The following is a 14,481-nucleotide window of genomic DNA, read 5'->3' on the forward strand; positions in this document are numbered from 1 at the left end:
TATATATATATAATGGATATAAGTAATAGTTAATTATCTTAAAATCCTTACTCAGTTTTTTTATTATATAACTATAATATAACACTTTTAAAGTATTTGAGGAATTAAAATATGTAGCTCTATTTTACGATTTAATGAATAATCGCTTAGATATGCTTAATCCATATCTCATTAAGGGTAACTTTCAAATGAATAAAACGAGCTTAGAACTTTTGCCATTACTCAAGAACTCTAAGAATATAGATATTGTGTATTTTCTTAAATGGTAAACGCCCAAAAATTCTACGTAAAATGCATTATTTCCATTTGCTAATTAGTTAGTTGGCTTTTTACTTTAGTTGAGTTTCTTTGTTTGAATAAAATGTATTATATTTGACTTAAGGCTCAGAAAGATTAGCGTTGCATAATTTTAACTTTAAATTAATAAGGTTCATAAATTAAAAGTGCGGAATATATTGAGAATTTTTTCAGATCGAGCTTTTTTTTTAATTTTATTTATTCTGAAGCAAATATTATATTAATTAATGAGCTACAGCAGATGGTTGAATTAAATGAAAGTCATATCTGTAAAAAAACCACAAAAACTTCGGTTATTTGCATTTAGGTTGAATGTAAAAATACTAGAGCTTTAGAATTCCTAAATAATAGATTGCTTGGGTTTTCTGTGTACCCTAATAGCATGAAATTTGAACATCATATATTTGAAATTGTGCTCTTAAGTGCAAGAGTTTAAATGAAAAATGTAAATGATTATTTAAAATATTTAAATTATTTAAAAGAAAAACTTAAATTAATTTAATGAAGTATGATTACTTAGTGAATTTATGAATTTAATTATGAATTTAATGAAGTATGATTACTTAATGAAGTATTTAAATGCTAAATTGCAGCTTGGCTGTCTGCAGAGTGACGAAACAATTTATAGAGGCTCTGTACCTTGTGTTTCCAAATTACCTAATATTGAAAACATTTGTAAACTTCCGACCACCCATGGTTGGCATTCCTGCTGTTGTTAATAATAAACTTAATTATGCATTTTTATCAAAATTATTAACAGCACAAATTTCAGATTTATTCATTGCTGTTTAAATAATTAAACAATTTTTCTTTTTTTTTAGAAACGGAACTGGAAGCAAAGTTCATGATCTTGACTTGCTTGATGAAATTTTAAAACATTATGATAGAAGAGCCTTACCTACTGGATCCCAAAGTAAGACAACATCTTTTACTACATATTGTAAAATTTTGCTTTGTAAATCTTTAAAACCACTTACAGTTTCATCTTGAGGGGAAATTCGGAGTTCACGTCCTTACATCAAAAATGATACTATATACGCGGAAAAAGTCAATTACGTAGTTGTTCTGCATTATCGATTTATGAGAAAAAATGACGTGTTCTCAAAAATGATAGGTATGAAAAGCACTAAATGAACATCTGATTGCTTGATTTATTGCATAAAATCAGCACCAATCAGACCGTTTCTTAGAATCCCCTGCCATTAGTGCTTGTACAAGTATAGACCGGTAAGGATGAATACCTAGCGCCCTGAATTCTGAACATCCTATCTGCGGCATTTTGAGAGCCCACAGGGTTTGCTGATCTTTCTTGGCGAGTGCATTCGCTTGTATACTCTTAGAAATTTCTCGGCTAAAATGGCTAAATAACAATCTATTTAATTGTTATTTTACCATATTTAAACAAAACAATCAAATAACCATAAATAAGATGGTAATGAAACGATTAACAGCGAGAAAAATCATTTATTAACTATTTTTACCTAAAACGGTTAAATAACAATAATTTTACTGCACCAACTAAGCCCACCTAATGAAGCAACTTAGTTTGTTGCAACCACGTACATATTATAGCCGAGAGAGCTAATCTGTCAATCTCACGACCGACAGAACGGAGGTTCGAGCCCCAGCGTTGACACCTCCAATCCCTTTAATACACATTAAGAATTTTCAGTGTCCTGGACTATCTTCTGTCCAATATTAAATGAGAAATCTAGCTCCAATGTCCAGTTAAATTTCATTTTTTACGGTTTTGACACCACGGTAGTTGTAAATGGTTAAGAAACTGCATAGTTTTGTATTCATGATTTTATAATTATACTAGATGCCAACGGTTATGCCTGCTGGTTATTTTACCATGATTTTAGAATGAAAATTCTAGCAGTGTACGTCTTCTGGTTGTTCCTACTCTTCTTGTTCAGTTGGTTACCCTGATTCATTACACTGTCTTTAACGATTCGCAATGAAGGATGTAACCTTCCGAGAAAACATTTACAATACAGTCACTGTGCCGCTCTTTCCAAGCGTCTGCATTCACTGTAAATTAACACCATCTCGACATTATAGGAAATCTTTCTTTAATACTTTTTTCTTGCACAGAGATATGACGTGTCATATTTGTTTCTGTAATACTGAAATTTATACGATTCGCAATGAGCGTTTTGGCCAAGCCTGTACTTGAACTGGGGTCCCTCCGTATTGTAATAACGCACGCTACCACTGTGCCATGATAAGGAATGCTCTGGTTTGTGAACTTTTTTCTTTTTTTTCATGTTATGTCAGGTTGCATTTTTTGAAATTACAAACCAAATAAATGTGCTTCTTATATCTTCTGTTTTTAAGATTACTGTAAGGGAAATGTCTTCTCTTACTAAATAACAACAGCTTTGCTGTAACAACAGTGGAGAATTTTGATGTTGAACAACTTTGTAATTGACTCTTTTTTCGATCTCAAAATAAGAACACTAGTTCCGTTAACGTGCGATTCTAAGCCGATAAACTCTAAATTTTTGTATAAAGTACAAGTAAAGTACAATTTACACAAAGTAGTTTTATGTAAATTGTACACTCTATCAAACAAAAAGTATTTAAAAGAAAGATTTGTTTGCTATTAGAGTGAAGCAGGTTATCATATAAAATGGAGTAAAAACAATAATTATGAATTAATTTAGATATAGTTCAGTAGTGATGTGGAATTTTTTTAATACTAAATAATTAGTAACTCTAATATTCATATTAATTTTTTTAGTCAACAGTTTAAACGCATGGTGCATTTATAAATTAGATAAAGTTAAGAAAAGATTTTGTTGTTTATTTATTCTAATTAATTATTAATTAATTACTCTAACATTCATATTGTTTTCTTAGGCGAACCAACAGTTGTATCATGCGGTATATTTATAAGAAGTTTTGGATCAATAAATCCATCCACAATGGTAAGAACAGCTTTTGATAGTATAAAGATAAAACTTCGTAATGCAATTAAGATAGTTCTTTTTGCTGTTAAAAACTAATTCTCTTCTCTTCAATTTTCTTCCTAAATCACATTTTCTTTCAAGATAAAGGCTCGTAAGTCTGAAAGCCGTTGTTACGATGCAGTTTGTTTAAGTGTTTCATAAGCATTAAGCGATACATTTTAGCAAAAATAATTAGAATTATTTCTCACAAAAAGAGTAATTGAGATAATGCGTAATGTTTACAGCTAGAAATTTATTATTATAAATATGGTTAGTTTTAATATTTTTCAGATGGTAATACTAGAAAATAGATAAAAAATGGAAGGGTTAAAATGAAATTTTGTAAACAGATTTAAAGATAGAATCTGCAAGATTTTTTGAAAGATGTGATAATTGGCAAACACAACTTTAGTTTAATTTTGAGTAATTATGTGATTCCAGAAACCAATTAGCTGCTTATCATAAAATAGTTCCATTTGGATGCCTTCATAATTATTATCTATTTAATAAAATAATAAAATTTCTAAGTTTTAATGATTTTTCGCATGTAGGAAACAAAAAATAAAACTGTAAAATACAGTAAAAACTTTATAAAAAAATTAAAATTGCTGCTAAATATTTAATTAGGGATTCTTAAAACACTATCAAATGTAATCTTTTTCAGGACTATGAAGTCGATTTATACCTGAGGCAAACATGGTACGATCATCGTCTGAAACAACCTCATCTTGTTAAGCCGCTTGATTTAAATGATCCAAAATTAGTGCAGCGTATCTGGAAACCGGAAGTTTTCTTTGCAAATGCCAAGCATGCTGAATTTCAATATGTTACAGTGCCAAATGTTCTTGTTAGAATTATGCCAAGTGGTGAAATTTTATATATGTTAAGGTAAGTAATACATCATGGTTCGCCTAATATTTTTCAGTATTTGTACAGTGCGCACAAAAAAATAAATAATAACCTTGAATAATTTTTGATCTAATGATTGTACTTTCACGTGTTATAACTTAAACATAATGGTTCATAGGTATATATATATCTATATATCTATCTATCTATATATTATATCGCCTTATTTCGTGACTTAAAATATCTTCAGCACAAATTAGTAGTTATACTTCAGATCACCCTCGTGAACCATTGTGCTTGAACCCTATCAAAAATCCGATCAGTTCAATTAAATCAAGGGTTGTTTTTTTTTTGCACACTGAACATACTGCTATTTTTTAATAGTTTTAACATGTTTTAATTTGCTTCATTCATTATTCGATTGTTATTTTATTGCTTATCAACATATAACTTGCAATAGAGACTGCTTTTACTCACTATTAGCTATTGGTTGTTTTAAGCGATGATAGACTTGAAGATGTTAAGCGGAGTAACATTTAAGGGAATAAAGGAACAGGCGAATATAGAAAACACAAAAACAGAACCAAGCTGTTTACAAAACTCTTTTTTTTCTTCCTGAAAAACTGCTTTATAATAATTTGGCAGAAAAAGATTTATATACATACAAAGGGCAATGGCATGTTTCCAAAATCCAAGTAAGAAATATATGGACTCAATGCATTTTCAAAAAAGTAAAATTTTCGAAAAAGTAAAGAGAAATTCTAACAAAAAAATTTAATTATTTTTTTTTTGCATTTCTTTTGCCCCAGTGGCGAAAATGATCCAGTATTGAACATATTCTAGTAAGTACGGATCTAAACTAAGAGATGACAGTACAAATTCAGATTGCTTAGAACTTCTCTCAATGATTTTGAAAAGTACAGACAGAAAAGTTTAAGTAAATTAGGTGCCAAAATTCTGAAGTTAAAATATACCGTATAAAAATATTTGTAAATTTACGGGAAAAAAACTGTCAGAAGGTGTGCCAGTATTAAACCACTTATATCACAAAAAAATACTGTCTTTTAAATGTGGAAAATTGTTTTTTAAGTAGATAAGTACTCTTATTTTCACAATAAACTTTGCTAGAACTTTGTTATTTTTACAAACAAACTCTGATATTTTAGCAAAACAAAACAAAAAAAGGAACTCTGTGAAATAAATACGTTAACTTTGCGGTCGGCGAAAGCCGCTAGCAGAATCCGTACCTGTCAACTCTGGGATTCGTACCTGGGTAATCTCATTGGAGGTCTCGTTTTCGTTGTGAAGAAAACTCTTACGCTGTCTTTATCTTAAAAGTCTCATTGAAATTATTTTTTCGAGAAAAAACACTTTAAATTATTGTGACCCCCTCTTTAAAAATTGTCTGGAAACAAACTTACCAAAATATTATATCTAAAGAAACATAAGAACCAGCTAGAGTTTCATTTTGAAAATAATCTCGATTCCCAGTTTAATTTATGCGATGGTTAAAGCCATAAAATAATTGTTGAAAAGCGTGGGAAATAATTGTAAGATCATTTGAAAAAAGATTACTTATCGTACGGTAAGCAAAAGAGAATGACAAAATTTAGAATTTGAACTGGTTGGGGGTTTCAATTTGTTTATAATTAGAAAGAAAAAACTGTTAAGAAAAAAACCGTTTTGACATTGAATTAGCTTTAGACTGTCAAACAAACAGAAAAGGTCCATAAAAATTCTACAGGTGATTGTGAATTTAAAAAGAATTGGAAATATTTTCATAAAAAGTGCATAATTCACAATAACTAAGAAAATAATCACAAGAAACTGGCTTTTTCTACAAAGATTTGTCAAAAAAAAGACTGTTATCGGGTAAATACCTAATTTTGAAACATAATTGATTCTCTACAGTTTTCATCAATCTAGAAAACATGGGAAGATTAATTACAAACAAAAATAATTGCATTAAAAACTCACGGAAAATGAGGGAATAATTTCATAGCTTCAGCAATTTCACATTAATACATATACTTTTTAACAAAACAATTCATCCAATTATAGCATTCCATTTAATGATTCACATCAAAATGTTTAAGTGTTATGTGTTTATTTTAACTTTTAAATTGCATATTTTATTCGAAATAAAGTAGAAAATATGCCCTCTTCAGGTGTATTGTAACAAACTTAGAAAATGCAATTTAAAGAATAAGGAAGAGTTGCTCTTACAGGCTTAATGAGATTTCATTGAATGCACATTAAAATAATTATTTCAGTACCTGAGGGACAAAATAATTAATTTCGCATTTCTTACTCAGTTCTTTCAGGATTGAATTTAACCGTTCGGGAAATTAGAAATATTTCACTTAAAGCGTTACTGTATAGTCTCGGCAGATTTCAATTTTGAAAACTCAATTAGTTCCCAAAGTTTTCTGTTGCAAAATGAATAGTATCAGGCATTTACATTAAGATTGACATTATTAAAAGTGATAGTTTTAGAAATTTTTGACAATAGATTTCTCATTCTTCAGCTATTGTAGAACTTCCTCAGATAAACGAAATGACAATTTTAAAATATAAATGAAAATTTGATGCGCATTTAAGTATGTAGCATTAAAGTTATTTCCTACGGCAGCTTGATTTTATTTTTTTAACATATTAATTAGTATAATTGTTAAAGAGGTGAAATTGTTTTTACTTTAAAACTGTGCAATAAGGGTAAGACATCCATCCTTTCTTTCAATAATTAAAATTAAACATTTTTTTAAAAAAAATATGTCTCAGTTTTTCATGTAATTAAAAATATTATGATTCAATAATAACTTTTTTTCGCTTATTTTGAAAAAAATTACATAAATTTTAGGTTTGTTTTCAATCTGTTTTCAATAACACTTCTAAAATTATTATTACATATTTACCTTTTTTGACTTTCTGAAAATAATAAAAACACAATTTTAAAATGTTTTGCATTTTTTCTGAAATCCAACTAATGAAAAATTACCAAGGAAATATGTATTTTGAGTTCTATTAATTTAGTTTTACTATGTTTTGAGATGTATTGTTTTTAATTAGAAAAAAGCGTGTAAAATTGTTTAATGATAAAAAACTTTAAAATCTTTAGCATCACTTCAAATATCGTATTTTAATTGAAAAAATAATTTCCATTTGAAATAGTACTAATTTATGAACTAATTGCCATTAAGCAATTGAAAGTTATAAGTATCATACTTTAAGTGGAAGATTTGAAGCAAAATTGAATTTGATTTCTAGTTCCCCTTAGTAGTGATGTTCGTTAATTTTTTACTTAGTTTTCACTTTTAGTGTTTAAAAAAATCTTCTATATCACTTCAAGTCATAAATTAATGTAAATTGTTGAATATGGCATATAGTTTCTTTAAATAGACTTAATATTTCATATTTCTCATGATACACTATAATATTTATACAACTTTCTTATTTTTTTCTAACATTCACAGCAAAATGTTCGATCAGAAAATTGACAAAATAGGAAATCTTTTTTTCCCCATTTCTTTGATAGTTTGATCTCATGCCTATCGAACTCTTATGGGGTGCAAAATACACAGAAGTGAAAGAAATAGGCTTGCCATTTAGTCAACGACTTTTGTAAAAGATTTCAAAGGCGCTGCATTGCACTTTACAAAGCTATTTGAAAAATCTGTTAAAATGATTTGCAGGCCATTTACAAAGCTGGAATGTGGTTTCTCTCTTTTCAACTTGAAAAAGCTCTATCGAATAGCCCTTTTGAAATTGTTATGTCAACTCAACTTGCTTTTTATTTATGGAAATTAAACATGAAAGCTAGTATTTATGTTAAATTTTACAAATTTGGGTGTCCTCTCAAATAAGTATTTGTTTATCTTCATATAATCTAAAATTTATTTTTAGAAATACTTTAACAGCAAAAAAATATTAAAAAACATATGAAAAAGGAAGAAAAGCTCATTCTTTAAGAAATAAAATAATTCGTGGCTGACAAAAATGGTTCTTTCTAAAAGTAAATATTTTTATAGAATGAATTTTTTGTAAATTTATGCTTAGATGCTTCTATTTCTGGAACACAGTGATGGTAGAAAGGTGAATAAATAAGGAGGATAAAAAGAAAAAAAAAGAAATTATTGAAAAAAAGAAGACTTCAAAATTGATTGTCAAATATTTAGATAACAAGATTCTTTTTAAAATGCAGACCTTATTGGAAAACATATTAAAATAATCTAATTATCTGAGGTTAAAAGTCACTGCCAAAAGTTTTAGTAATTGCGTTTATGCAGAAAAAAGTTTAATAAAAACATAAATTTAAAAGTTTGGATAATGCAATGAAAATCAAAGACTTGATAAAACTTTCTGGGAAAGTAGCATCAACTTAAAAATGTATTGCTGTAATTTAATAAAAATATTGTTATTCAGCAAGAAAAGACAAGCGCATATCTAAGTAACTAAACAAGCCTACATTTTTTTGTAAAAAAGATAATATTTTTTTCATTCGATTTTCTTTCTGTGTTCAGCATCACTCTCTACTGGTTTTTCCATTATATATNTATTTAGATAACAAAACTTAAATTACATCAATATATATGTAAAGAGATCCGAAAATGAAGCAATATCAAGCAAAAATATGTTAGGCATCGCAACCGCTTATTGAATTCGGAGGCTTCATTAAATATTGAAAAACTTTTATATGCCCTGCAAGATCAACGAACCATTAAAGTTAAAACCAGGAGCCTTATATGTGCCTTGTAAATGTCTATAAATATGCTTTGAAAATAAATATTCTTAAAAAATAAGTTATATTTTTCTTAAAACATAGTAAATACTTTATTAAATGTATTTTTAATTAAATAAATTTTGAAAGAAAATGAAACTGCATGTTAATTGATGATGTTTAATTATTTTTCTCTCAGAAGCTACGATAAGACCTTTTTGAATTATGTATCAGAAAAAAAAGGAAACAACTGTATTTTATGTTCGACTTTTAAATTTAATTACTGTTACATTTTAAATTAATGCATATATAGGTCACCGTAGCTATAATTCTTACCTTACTATGAGTTTGCCAAGTATTCACTCATTTTAAAGCATGTAGCATTGATTTTATAAAGCATATAATATTTCATTCATTATGATAAGGTTGAGAAGTAAACATTTAAGTAAAGCAAAAATGCATATCATGATGTAAGAGTTCCCTCATCAAAATGAATGAGTTTCTTTTAACCACCATTAGACCTTGCGTTGCTTTTTCTTTCTCTCTTATAATTTTCTGATTCATAATTAGAACAAATCTAAGGATTTTTTTTGGTATTGTACTAAGTATCAAAGAAGATGTTTTGGTCCATACTGTGTTTCATCATTTAACCATGAACATGATTTTTGGCAATAAGGAATTTTAAAAAAAACGTACAAAAACATGCGTTGATATAAGAATAGCACAAGTGGATGCGGATCAATTCAAAATTATGCATATTTTTTTGTTTTGTACAGTGATAGTGGGCGGCAATGTGTATATTAATAGATCATTTTTATTTTTTATTTTTTTTTATTTTCAATTAAAAAAATTGAGTCATAAAATATTTATGTGCCAAATAAAGGTAAGCAAATATTTATGTATAAACCTATATTTAAATGAAGTAAATACAATTTTGAAGAAAACGTAGGTAGGTAAGCGATAAATCAATTTATTTTTATTGAGTTTCACTATGATTATTAAGCTATTATTTTATTTATTATTACTTTTCCATTACGATAATAAAAAAAAATATTAAACATTGACTGTCGAGGTCTTTTTTTAAAACATTTTACAAAACGATATATTATTTTATAATTTTGTACTTCTGTTTAAAAATTTTATCAGTAAATAAAATGCCTCTGCCTAGTATTTAATGAAACTAGTATATATTTTTATCAACCATAAATGTTTCAAAACAGTAGTAAATGCAATTTTAATGATAGCTAAATATTTTTCATGTTAAAGCTACTGTTAAAATATTTATTATACAAAAAAACATACAGGACTTCTTAAAATTAATTTTTCATCAAAAGATTTTGACTAGAAAATAAATTAAATTCAGTAATTTCGAATGAAAGTTTTTTTTTAATTATTATATATGTAATAGTTAAGCTACGAAATTTCGTAATCACACTTATATCAAAAACTAACAGTTCTATACGTTTTTTTAAATGTTTGTTAAATGTAAATGTTTATTTACTTTAATTTTCATCATTTATGCAAGTTTTTTATTTTTATTTACTTCTATGTATCGCAATAGGTTGAAGTTGCGTTTTTCTTGCATGATGGATTTGTATCGATATCCCATGGATTCACAAGTTTGCTCAATTGAGCTGATGTCATGTAAGTATTAAATATTTTTATTAAAATGCATAAAATTAGATAAAGAACATCAAGAGCTTAAAAAAACAATAAACTTAATATTTAAGTCCTTTTTCACTACCGAAATCTGAAATGTAGGTATATTTCCCTGGTTTGTTTTACACAAAATTTAAGCTTTTGACTTGAATTTTTTAAATTAAATAATAAGATATTTTTATTGCGATGTGATTACACATTTTGAATTAAATACGATTGTAAATTTAGTAAAAAGAATGCTGATATTACACGCAATATTTTATGCCATTTAATTGTAATTATCTTTTGACTTGCTTTAAGTTTTAAATGAAAACGGGTACAACGGGGAGTCGTAGTGTTGTGATTAAAAATATATTTTCCATATATTGAAATTTCAAAACTAAAATGTTAAAATTATTCCATATAAAATTAAAACATCTTTAAATAAAACTCCGATTGGTTTTTCTTAAGTGAATAATTTGCAACCTTAAGTAATCTTAAGTAATAATATGAAGAAAAAAAATCGTATGTAAAAAAAAATTGTCCACGGAAGTCGAATACCCGAAAAATTTCAACATTACAACGTCTTAGTGATGTTACATGATTATGAAAACTGATGATATTAATTTAATTTTCTTGGAAATTCTCTCAAAATACTACAATTTAATGAATTGTGTAAATAAAAGTTCAATTTTAAATATTATTTTTAAAAATATTCGCTGTTCTTGACTTTTATCTTTCCAAAAATACATGTTAAAATGAATTTGACATGCATTTTTACATTTTGTAACTCCCCCAAAGTAGCTCTAATCAAATCACACACGAGTAATTTCTTTCGATAAAGATTTTTTCTTTGAACTTCTTTTTATTTTTTAAGAAAATGATTAATGTTATTTAAGACTTTTTATAATGGCTTTTTCAAATCCAACGCTCACTCTTGGCATTTCAAAAAATAAAGCAAAATTGTCTGGAGATTAATTTAAATCCTTAAAAATTGGAATACATTATCTATTTAGATTTCATCTCAATGCTCTAATTATTCCAAAATACATGAAAACATCAAAAATGAAACAACGATAAAAAAATTCTACGAAGTTATTTACTAGATTATTTTACGACTACAACCCCATATTTCATTTTAAAAAACATTTCTTAATAAAAATAAATATCTTCAGTCTCGAAATTCTAACTTAATTTAAACGACGTCCATTCTAACGTAATTTATATTATGCAATTTATTGGCCTATATCATCAAACCAGAAGATTACATCTTTATATGTAGAAATTAATTAGATACAGAGTTATTTCAAATGCAATATTTACTCTTTGTGCACATACATTCAAAGAGATAATAATACATTAGGATTGTATTTATATGGTACGAATTTCAAGTTTTACTTGTTCAAAACTTTTTATGTAAGATGCACTATCTTAAGACACATTTATCAAAGACTTTTAATTGGTTTGGTTGGTTTATTTAGATAACAAAACTTAAATTACATCACTCTAATAATACTGCCGTCACCTTAGCTACTAATACCAAGTTTCTAAATCTATCCGTCTAGCAATTCCTTCTAATAACGTTTGTTGTGATTAAGCATTTCAGATTCAGAAACAGACGCCATTTTATGTCAGTTGGATTCTATAAGAAATTTCTGATTAAATTAGATCCACTACTTAATTGAAATCACTGAATCCACATAACGTTACTTCAAATAGCGTACATGATTTAGAATGAGTAGAGCCTAGAAATATTTGTTGATATTAATGCATAGAGCATAAGTAGCATACTTTTTATAATAAGTTAAAAGATATCAATATTGCAAAAGATAGACCTATTTTTTTGATTTAATAAAAATTTCCGTCTAATATATATATATATATATATATATATATTACTTTTTTAAAAATATTTTATTTATTGATAATTTTTCTTTTTCTCTTTAAAAAAATATAAAAAAATATTAGTTTCGTATAATAATTTGTATAACAATTACACAATTATTAGTTTCGTAATAAATATTATGGTGAAATTTAACAATAACTATTAATGATCGTTATTCAAGCATTAATTCACATATTTAGTTCAACATTCATATTTTTCGAGTGCGTTTTCCTTAATATAACGTTATTTGCTCTTATGTTTTTAGTTCCATGGTAGTTTATTTTTCTAGATAAATTAGTCCCACTAAATAAAAAAATGAAATGTTTGCTAATCTTTTAATCTTTTAAATTTACGCCCCTCCGTTTTTAAATTAAAAGTTAAATCGTTAATAAATCTGTTACTATTGAAAATCTGACAACGATATGAAGAAAATTACATTTCAATTTTTTCTTCATTTTTTTCTCCTATCATATTTTGATTTTTTAAAACAAATATAAGTCAGTGATTCACCTTAAAAAATCTACTTAAATTTTGCATGCAAATAAATACTTTAAATTAGAAGAACATCTGATTAATTCAGTCACCTACATTAATCATTAGTTATCCTAAAAGTATGTTTGTGAATACGTTAATCAAGTCACGAAGACAACTGTAATTCTTAAAGCAATCTCAACAGTTTATCTAATTTACAGAGAATCTCCTCTAAAAACTAAATTTCAAAAGAGAAAAATGAAAACTTGTTCAAATATTTGAAAAAAATCATCGAATTGGCGATAAATAGCCAAGTCTAGCAAGTGACACAGAAGCACAGGTGTGGTTGTGGTGGAAGATGCGGCGCCGGACACGTGATACCACGTGATTCTGTATCTCCGCCCGTCGGCTTCGCTGTTGGGCGGGACACCGAAAAGTTGTGTCCGCGGCTCGGCCCGCGAAAGCCCTCCCGAGCTGAGGAGGCGGTTTTTACGCCTGGCATCCTTTTTAAGGAGGGAAACTCTTGAGAACAGAAAACAAAACTAGAAAACGAAAAATTTGATCCCAGAGAGCTGGAATCAAAACACGATACGGATGCGCTCCGAGGAGAAAACAACACGCAGTTGTTCTGTCGGCTCTAATAAGTTGCTTTCGTTCGCGTTTGACTCTAAAGAAGATTTAGCTGTCATTTCCTTGTGTTTTTCGGCGTTAATTGGTTTAGATGTTATTTATTTGAACATGTCTTGGCTCTCCAAAAACAATTTTTGAAAGGATCGCGAAGTGTAGTGTTTGAGATTGCGAAAATTTTTGAGATTAAAGGATGTGTTTCGAAAGAGCCTTTTTGCGCAACTCGGGAACAAAAAATTTGTTGGACGAATGATTTTTTTTTTAAAGTCGTCTAATAAATTGTGATTCTCCTTAAATTAATTTCACTTAAACATGAAAGTAGTTTAAAGAATTAAAAAAGTATTTTTGTATATGTAGGATAAAGGGGGTGAAGCGAGGGTTTCTCAAAAATAAAGAAGCTGTGCTAAACTTAATAAAAATATATATTAACAATAATAGGCAAGTAAGCTACAATTTCCACTGGCATCCTCCTCGAGCCAGTCATTCTAACAATAATGGTGTACTTGTAAAAGAACAAAAGAATGTAGACGTATGTCTATTAATGTCCTTGGTTTCAATCACGTGATAGGATGAATGCTTCGTAGATTGGATCTGTATTCCACACGGCCGTCCTGCTCTTCACCGACCGCGGTGACCACCTTCTCACCAATAGACATGTTTGTTCCAAAGACATTTTCTGAAAATACACAAGAAAAAAAAGAACAGTACAAAAGCAAATATTTCAAAACAATTGGCTATAAGAAACAAAAAAAAATTATTAGTTTTTTTTTTTTTTTTTTTTTAGTCCATATGGTTCCTCAATTTCCCCAGATCTTCATATGGTCTGCAGCAGTAGAAGTCATATTAGGACCATCGTGAGTTCCAAGTTTTCTGACATTGTATCTATCGTTGTTGTTCACCTTAGTAACTTCATAAGGTCCGTAGAATTTTGGTCTCAACTTGAGTCCTGTACCGAACTGCGTTCGTTGAATGGCAACGACATCCCCTTTCTCATACTTGTGAGCTTTCTTCCGCTTTTTGTCATATGTTCGCTTGTTTTCCTC

At 28.0% G+C, this 14,481-nt stretch overlaps 1 protein-coding gene across 1 annotated transcript in view; it reads left to right on the plus strand.

Moving 5' to 3' along the window:
* The window catches only part of LOC107456704 (glycine receptor subunit alpha-2-like), a 155,023-nt gene that overhangs the window by 121,028 nt on the left and 19,514 nt on the right, over positions 1 to 14,481 (plus strand). The window contains exons 2-5 of the mRNA XM_016074641.3: positions 1,119 to 1,210; positions 3,163 to 3,230; positions 3,916 to 4,139; positions 10,379 to 10,461. Coding sequence (XP_015930127.1) covers positions 1,119 to 1,210; positions 3,163 to 3,230; positions 3,916 to 4,139; positions 10,379 to 10,461 — 467 coding nt within the window. The remainder of the gene's footprint in view (positions 1 to 1,118; positions 1,211 to 3,162; positions 3,231 to 3,915; positions 4,140 to 10,378; positions 10,462 to 14,481) is intronic.

Source organism: Parasteatoda tepidariorum, chromosome X1 (assembly GCF_043381705.1).
Source record: "Parasteatoda tepidariorum isolate YZ-2023 chromosome X1, CAS_Ptep_4.0, whole genome shotgun sequence".
In the NCBI taxonomy this organism is placed as follows: domain Eukaryota; kingdom Metazoa; phylum Arthropoda; class Arachnida; order Araneae; family Theridiidae; genus Parasteatoda; species Parasteatoda tepidariorum.